Source organism: Giraffa tippelskirchi, chromosome 4, assembly GCF_054371585.1.
Source record: "Giraffa tippelskirchi isolate mGirTip1 chromosome 4, T2T-mGirTip1v1.2.pri, whole genome shotgun sequence".
NCBI classification, from domain to species: Eukaryota; Metazoa; Chordata; class Mammalia; order Artiodactyla; family Giraffidae; genus Giraffa; species Giraffa tippelskirchi.
The window spans coordinates 98,022,251-98,031,231 of NC_137278.1; the positions used below are offsets into that span (position 1 = coordinate 98,022,251).

General features: G+C 44.3%; 1 protein-coding gene across 1 annotated transcript in view; it reads right to left on the bottom strand.

Moving 5' to 3' along the window:
- The window catches only part of VWA3B (von Willebrand factor A domain containing 3B), a 195,169-nt gene extending 186,608 nt beyond the window's left edge, over nucleotides 1-8,561 (bottom strand). Inside the window, 4 exon segments of the mRNA XM_081484474.1 lie at nucleotides 930-989; nucleotides 2,313-2,540; nucleotides 4,852-5,030; nucleotides 8,274-8,561. Of these exon segments, the coding sequence (XP_081340600.1) occupies nucleotides 930-989; nucleotides 2,313-2,540; nucleotides 4,852-4,915 (352 nt within the window). The 5' untranslated portion in view covers nucleotides 4,916-5,030; nucleotides 8,274-8,561.
- Between the last annotated feature and the right edge of the window lie 420 nt (nucleotides 8,562-8,981).

The window sequence follows — 8,981 nt, forward strand, 5'->3', positions numbered from 1 at the left end:
ATGGAAAGCAAAGAACATTAAAAAAAAAATCAACAAACCCAACATTTGATTCTTTAAAAAGAGGTATGATATATCCCTAACAAGACTTATCAAAAAAAGTGAGAGAAAACACAAATTATCAATATTGGAAATGAAAGCAGGAACATTACTACACACTCTACAGGCATTTAAAAAATGTCAAGGGAATATTTTGAACAATGTTTTGCCAATATATTAGAAAACATGCACAAAACAGACAAATTCCTTAAAAAACAACTTTCCAAAACTGACATTATGAAACAAAATTTGAATAGTTTTATGTCTATTATTATTAGTTTTTTACTTTGAACTTTATTCCTTCTTCAGAGGTCCTTTTCCTCTCTCTGTTTAACTAATTTGCTTATGGACACACAGCTAGTCTGGTGGCTCAGGCGGTAAAGAATCCACCTGCAATGCAAGAGGCATGGGTTCAATCCCTGGGTTGGGAAGATCCTCTGGAGAAGGAAATGGCAACCCACTCCAGTATTCTTGCCTGGAGAATCCCATGGACGGAGGAGTCTGGTGGGCTACAGTTCATGGGGTCACAAAGAGTAGGGCACGACTGAGTGACCAACACTATGTCTATTACAGAAATTGAATTTCTTATCAAACTTTTCTTACAAACTCCAGGCTCAGATAAGTTTTACCACGGGGTTGTATCAAACATTTAAAGATGAACTAGTACCAATCATATACAAACACTATCAGAACACAGAGGAGAAGGCAATACTTACAAATCATTTTATGAGGCGAACTAATCCTGATACCAAAACCTAATAAGGACATTATAAGAGAATTACAGAGTAACATCCCTCATGATCTTAAATGTAAAAATCCTTGACAAAATATGAAGAATTGGTATTTTGCTAATGTTGATGACTGAATTATAATTACTTGAAACGAGATAAAACCTTTTTCAGCTTGTTTCTTTGTATAGGAATCCCATAGACTCTGACTCTGGCAGACTCCTCCTATTCAAAGAGTGAAAGTGAAAGTGTTAGTCGCTCAGTCATGTCTGACTCTGTAACCCCATGGACGAGGCTCCTCTGTCCATGGGATTCTCCAGGCAAGAATATTGGAGTGGGTTGCCATTCCCTTCTCCAGGGGATCTTCCCAACCCAGAGACTGAACCTGGGTCTCCTGCATTGCAGGCAGATTCTTTTTTTTTTTTTTTTGCAGGCAGATTCTTTACTATCTTAGCCTCAAGGGAAGCCTATTCAAAGGGTATTTAGATGGTATAGGATCAGCTGCTTTAGCCCCATGTGGAAGGATAAATGAGCAGAACCTAAACCCTGAAGAGCAAGGCCTTGCTGTTAGGATGGGTCCCCAGGTCAGTCTGAAACCCCTATATCCCCTAGACCTTCCTTATTACCAGAACAAAGTTCCCAAGGGAACTGGTGAAAAATCTGAAAAACATAGTATTAATGGCTGCTCAATAAATATATTTAATTGATTAATTAATTGACAGATTCAGAGTAAAATCCTAGTATCCTTGGCCCGGGCCCTATATTTCAGTAGCAACTCAAGTCAACATGTCATTAAAATATATATATATATATGTATATATATATATATATATATATATATATATATATATCTCCTCAGACATTTCCCTGCTCCCTGTCGGAGGGCAATACTCCTGGGAATTGAAAATCAACATTCTAACCAAGACATTTAGAAGAAACTGGACCATTACCACAAGCAGGCCACAAAAGGAAAATAGCAAGTTCTCCCTGAAACCACACAGACCTATTACCCTAATCCATAGCCTCCAAAAGGGGTTTGCACATGCCAGGGCGGGAGTAAGACATCTGCAGGGTGTGAGGGATATAACTTATATTTAGGTTTTATTTCATCTTTAAAAGAAGAAAGAATGAAATTAAGTATTACTAATATTTAATAGGTGGATTGAAGATTGTGCATCTATATAATATACATATATATTGGGGGCCCATGCACAAATCTTTTTTACCCATAAGGATGTGAGATCAAAACAAACTCAGAGGAACATCCCTGGTGGTCCAGGGGCTAAGACTCTGCGATCCCAATGCAGGGGGCCTGGATTCAATCCCTGGTCAGGGAGTTAGATCCTGCATGCTGCAACCCAAAGATCCTGCATGCTGTGACTGTTAATAATGCCTGGCACCGTCAAATAAATAAATAAATATATTTAAAAAAAAATCAACTCAGAGACCTGTGTTTTGAGGGGAGTTCAGAACTGATGCCACCTCCTCAAAAGCTAAAGGGCAGCATGCCGTTTGGGTTTTCCAGTCAGCGCTGCTTTGTATTAATACCTTCACAATGTGGGAATCCAATCTGTGACAAAATCTGTTTCAAGGTCAATTTGATGCTCTTAAGCCCATGCAGTTGAAGCCATTCCTCAGATGAGATGAGACTCTGCTTGACTGAGTCTGTTCTAGTGTTGTTCAGCCCCTCTTGCTTCCGAGGCTGCTCCTCAGAGATGGTGGAAGATGAGCCTGGTACTTCCATCTCTGAATTAGGATCTAAGTCACAGGAACCTCCTGTAAGGGCAATTGTCAAAATCAGACTTCCTGAAAACTTGGAGACAAGCTAATATCAACTGAGGACTGGTTTAATATAAATGACAGTACAATCATTACACTGAATGCTATTTAGCACAGGTAAAAATACAAATTGTGTATTTGTTGGCAAAGAAGATACCTACATGTACAACTAAAAGGTATCCATAAGATTCAATATCTACATTTGCATACCCCCACTCAGAAAAACATCAAGAAACATATATGCCAATTTTACAGTAGTTTTCTCTGTGTGGTGAATACAAGGATTCACCATCCCATGTTTCATTCTCTGGGACTTTACTTGAAAGTTGTGGCTTTCTGGCTCAAGCAGCCAGAAAGTTTAAGAGATCAGCCCAACTTAAGGCAATATACAACACACTGAACTGATCCAGACCTGCCTAAATAAAGCTGGTGTACACATGGAGTGGGGAGACTGTAATGTGATCTTAGCTCACTCACCACTATTTTAGGCAGGGCCTGAAAATCTGGAGAAAGTAGACAGCTCTGCTTCCCTTTGTATCTAGGAATGTGCGGTGCATGTAAATGGGTTCCCTGGAATGCAACATTTTCCAACAATGGAAAAACTCCCTTTTCCCATTTCTAAAATTCTCGTCCTATTTCCAGAAAGTATCCCTGTTATGACACGCAAATTTAGTCAAACAGAAATCAACTGGACCCAAGCTAGGGAGGTTTTGTGAAAAGACGTTAAACATGCTATTAGCAAATGTTTATTTAACTTTGTGTTTTTTCTGTGTAGTATATATTTTCCCTTACAGTAACCTAATGAGTAGGTAGTACTACTATTCCCATTTTACAGATGAGGAAATCAAGCCAGAGACGGCTTAACTAACTTGGCCAGTTCTCACAGCTGGTGGGGGTGGGGTGGTGGGAGGTATGTGGCTTAGATTCTAACCTGGGTCTTCTATTCCAGAGTCTATGTTCTGTGGACTTTACAATAAAAAAAACCAACTGCATGCAGCAACTTCTATTTGTTGGCCAGGAACTGGGCTGAGCCTTTTAAAGACTATCTCACAAATTCTTCATAACGGCATCAGTTACCCACTACTATCACCCTACTTACATTTGAGGAATTCGAACATGTTCAGGAGACAGTCAATAAAGCAGAAGCAGAAATCAAAGCCATTTCTTTACCACTCTGCCATGGTGATAAGTGACCTCTTCCCACCTGGTCCTATGGTACAAGGCTACAGACTTCATACAATAGGACTGCTGTCCAAGAGGGCTCCTGTGTCCTCCCTGAAGACAGAACACTGACCTTTATTCTCAGAGCTCAGGCTCAATAAGGGTTTTCCAGGTGGCGCTAGTGGTAAAGAATCCGAAACATGGGTTCAGTTCCTGGGTCAGGAAGATCCCCTGGAGGAGGGCATGGCAACCCACTCCAGTATTCTTACTTGGAGAATCACTATGGACAGAGAAGCCTGTGGGCTACAGCCCATGGGGTCGCAAAGAGTTGGAAGCGATTAAGCACACGTGCACAGGCTCAATAAGCTTTTTGACTTATTTTCAAGTTTTCAAAGATAATGATTTCTGGACTTCCCTGGTTGTCCAGTGGTTAAGAATCTGCCTGCATATGCAGGGGTCATGGGTTCCATCCCTGGTCCAGGAAGATTCCACATGCTGCAGGGCAACTAAGCCCATACACTGTAACTGAGCCTGAGCTCTGGAGCTCGTGCTCTGCAACAAGAGAGGTCATTGCAATTAGAAACCCACACACTGCAATTAAAGAGTATCCCCCACTTGTTACAACTAGAGAAAGCCTGTGAGCAGCAATGAAGACCCAGCATAGCTGAAAACTAAATAAACAACAAATAAAGATAATGATTTCCATTTTAAGGTTTATGTGAATTTGTATTTTCCCTATATGCTGAATTCCAAATTTCAAACAAATTCATATTTTTGGTGAAGATCTTCTTTCTACAAAGGCTCAATTTGATGAGAATGTTACAATAGTATTTGGAGAGCATCATATAGGAGTTGGAAGATAAAAGACGAAAACTTCGTGTAGGTCCATTCTGCCATTTTAAGCAAGTGATTCCTCCTCTCTGCATTGGTAACACATCCTAACTCCCAGGGCCACCACAAGGAACAAACATGTCAATGTATGAGCTATATGTGGATGAGCACTTGATATATCAGAAAGAACTATGTACAAATAAATTCCTTAAAAGTCATTACTCTTCATACTATTTGTAAGCTAATAAATGGACTTTATAAGCTTTAAAAAAAAGTTATTACCCTTTAGTAATTGTGCCTTGTTTCATATACCCACTTTTATCCAAACCTCCTTTTGGAAGTTCCAAAGTTCCCAGAGCTATAAAGTTTGGAGTCCTCATCCTTTAGAATCACAGAATATGAAGACAGCAAGAAGGGCAGACTAATATGCTTCTACTTTCTTTTTGAGATCTGTCCAACAAAGACTGCCAGACTTTTAAATTTGGCCACTTGTTCCTACAGAAACCAGAAAAAGGAAGCTCAGAATATTTTTCACTATTTCATCATTTCCAGTTACTCTCTCTCTTTCCTGAACACACTCATCCACTTCCTGTAATCTTCTTCCTAAAGGGAGCTTACATGCCTGAGGTTAAAAAAGGAGCACAGCTACACAAACTGCTTCACTAAGGCTACTAAACTGGATTTTGGAAGCTTAAAGATTTTAGAAGAGCCATAGCTTCTGCTTTTAAGCCAAACTGACATGTTCTCAATTCCAAACAAAAGGCAACTGAATCCTTCAGCTAAGGGGTATGCCCCAGTCCTCTTTTGCATTTGAAAGATTTTTATTTATCTTAAAATATTATTTATTTATTTGACTACACTGGGTCTTAGTTGCCACATTGCTTAGTTGCAGCATATGGGATCTAGTTCCCTGACCAAGGATAGAATCCAGGCCCCTGCAATGGGAGCACAGAGTCCCAGCCACTGGACTACCAGTGAAGTCCCTCAAATGATCTTTTTAAATAATTTTTTTAAGTCTAGTAGGCTCTGTCAGATCAGAGAACCTATAGGAGTCCTCCTAATTCACATCTTGACTTTTCTGGCTTTTTAGTGTGAGAATACCCGTATTGTTGGAAATGAAAGCTTAGAAAGCTGAACTTATCCAGAGAAAACAAGGAAGAAAGGAGAGAAAGGGCACCTCCAACAGAAGAGATCATTCTTCTCAAATGGGGTAAGAGGTACCCTGGAGAAGCAAAAAAGCTTCCAGAGCAAAGTTGCCAAGTGAACTGACAAAGCAACCCTTCCACACAGCCCACCTGTTTTCCTACCTCTAAGGTCGTCTCAGGTCATTCTCCTGCGTGGAATCTCAGCCTTGAAGGCCCATTTCCAATCCCATCTCCTCCATTAAGCCTCTCCAGAGGCCTCATCAAACTCCTGCAGCCTCCCCCTGCGAAAGCCCCAGTTTTTGCTTGGATATTCCACCCATACGGCCTTGGCCACTTCAGGTCTGTCCTCCCTAGATTGAAAGTAGGTTTGATTACTACATGGAGAAACCACATGAATGTCCTCAGCACAGTGCCTTATATACAGCAGGTACTTTGTACAGGTGTTGAGTTGATTGCAGCCATGAAATTAAAAGACACTTACTCCTTGGAAGGAAGGTTATGACCAACCTAGATAGCATATTTAAAAGCAGAGACATTACTTTGCCAACAAAGGTCCATCTAGTCAAGGCTATGGTTTTTCCAGTGGTCATGTATGGATGTGAGAGTTGGACGATGAAGAAAGCTGAGCGCCGAAGAACTGATGCTTTTGAACTGTGGTGTTGGAGAAGACTCTTGAGAGTGCCTTGGACTGCAAGGAGATCCAATCAATCCATCCTAAAGGAGATCAGTCCTGGGTGTTCGTTGGAAGGACTGATGTTGAAGCTGAAACTCTAATACTTTGGCCACCTCATGCGAAGAGTTGACTCATTGGAAAAGACCCTAATTCTGGGAAGGATTGGGGGCAGGAGGAGAAGGGGACGACAGAGGATGAGATGGTTGGATGGCATCACCAACTCGATGGACATGGGTTTGGGTAAACTCTGGGAGTTGGTGATGGACAGGGAGGCCTGGCATGCTGCAATTCATGGGGTCATAAAGAGTTGGACACGACTGAGCGACTGAACTGAACTGAACTAAGTTGAATTAAATTGATCACTCAGAATTACTGAGAATCCTGATTGTTCCAAACAAGGCAAAGATTCACAGTGTGGGAAATAGCTGTCTCTTTAAACAGACATTTTCCAGCTTTGACTATGTTATTATGATTAGTATTATAACTGAGTTTCTTTATCTGAGGTTATTACAATATAGAGGAACCCAGAAGTTAGAAATAACAAATTCCAGTTGAGCACTTCCCTAAGTTTTAAAAGCTATCCAAGAGCCAAAGTTTTGGGAAATAGAAAAAGGTTTTCCTAAATAGAAAGAGGAAGTATAAATGGAAAAAAGGAAAACAAAAGAGAGAGAGAAGTGAAAGTGTGAGCTGAAGGCAGCTGCAGGCAGGCAGAAGTTTGGGAAAAATATAGAAAGTTGTTTAAATTGGCACAGTCCAAAGCCCCCAAGCAAGGTAACTAGGGGCTCCAGGTACATCCACCCTGGAGCTGCTGGGACTTTGGGTACCAGGCAGCATGAGATATCCCATGACCACCCTGAGCTGAGTTCTGCAGAAGGCCTCATGCCTTAACAGAGCAGTCCTGTATGGTTAGAGGTTGAACGACAATGTTACTGCTCCATTGTGTCTGACTGTGCGATCCCATGGACAGTGTAGCCCGCCAGGCTCCTCTGTCCATGGGATTCTCCAGGCAAGAATACTGGAGTGGGTATCCAGTCCCTTCTCCAGGGGATCTTCCCGACCCAGGGATGGAACCCACATCTCCTACTTTAGCAGGCAGATTCTTTACTAGCTGAGTCATCTGGGAAGCCCTGGTGCCACCGTGGCGCCCACCAGTGGCTGAGCTGGCCGGTATAGTGGGTGCCTGCCTCGCCGCCACTGCTCTCCTAGCAGAAAGGTGCACTCCAGAAAGCGGCGGGTCCAAACCAATACCAGGCCGCTCCTGCAGTTTCGCCCTCCAGCCCTTGGCTGAGTGAGGTTTGCAGGCGGCAGAGACCACGGTGGCCACATGGCCACGGTGGACGTGCCCCATCAACCGGGATCACAGTCTAAGTTGGCCAGCGCCATCGGCCCAGCCGGCTGCCGACCCCACCAGCCAGCCCATGACCAACGAAGTGGCCCTGGAACTACCCCCTGCACCAAAACGGGGCCCCCTGTCCTCTTGTGCAGTGTGGGCGGCGGGAGACAGTCGGGTGGGATAGGCGGGGCTGAGCCCAGAGAAGAACTGGCGTGCTGCAATTCATGGGGTCGCAAAGAGTCGGACACTACTGAGCGACTGAACTGAACTGAACTGAGCCCAGAGAGGTGTAGGGGCCTGCCTCAACGGAGCGCGCCGGCCCGCGCCAGGGAGGGAAGGGCCCTTCACACCTCGGGCAGTGGCTGAGGGGGCCACCACCACCACAATGCATGACTTACATATAATTTAATTCAGTCTAAATATTTGGCACATTTCTACCTACTTCACCTTATCACTTCGGCCTAGAGTACTGACAAAACTTTTCTAAGCTGGGTCTCCACCACAGAGGCGAGCTTTCCCCCCCGGAATGAGGGGAGGTGCAAAGCGCTCTAAGGTAGGAAGGGGCGGGACGCGTTTCTGGGTCTGACCTGGGTATGAATTAGTTAAATGACTCAGGGTAAGTCGCCGAGCTTTCCTTTAAGCGGGGGCCTTCCAGCTCGTAAACTGTGGGATTCCAAGGTTTCCATCAGCAGCTTGTTGGCAACCTCGGCGCCTCAGGGTTTCTGACGTGAGGGGACAGCAGTCCGCACTTACGAGGCAACCTGTCAGGTGAAGACCAGGCGGTTTCTGTCAGCAGCCACCCTCCCCCGCTTGGGGGGCATTCCGACCCCGGAGGACGGGAGAGGTACGCATCTCGGTTGATAAAGAGCGATTCCAGCGGGCGAAGCGTCCGAGCTTGGCGCAAAAGGATTCCAGCCGTTCTATTTCTCTGTGACCTGAGCGCGACCTGTGGGCCACAGCGTCGCGGCTGTTGCTCGGACACCTCCAATCACGGCGCGGCTCCCCGGTCCGGCCCCGCCCACGGAGCACTTGCCCCCGAGGAGGCGGAGCCAGGGGCGAAGGGGCGGGGCTCCGAGGAGGCACTGGGAGTCGGTTCTCAAGCGCGGCCGGCGGCTGGGTGTGGGGGCCAGCTGAGACAGATGGACCTAAAGAGCTGTGTCTTTCAAGTTTGTAATATTGGAGAGGGGCGGGGGAGGGGCTGCAGTTACCAGAATTCCTCCTTTCTATTGGATGTGAGTATTCCTATAGGCATTATTTTCTCCATTTGGCTTTATTTTTAACCCTTATTTTTATTT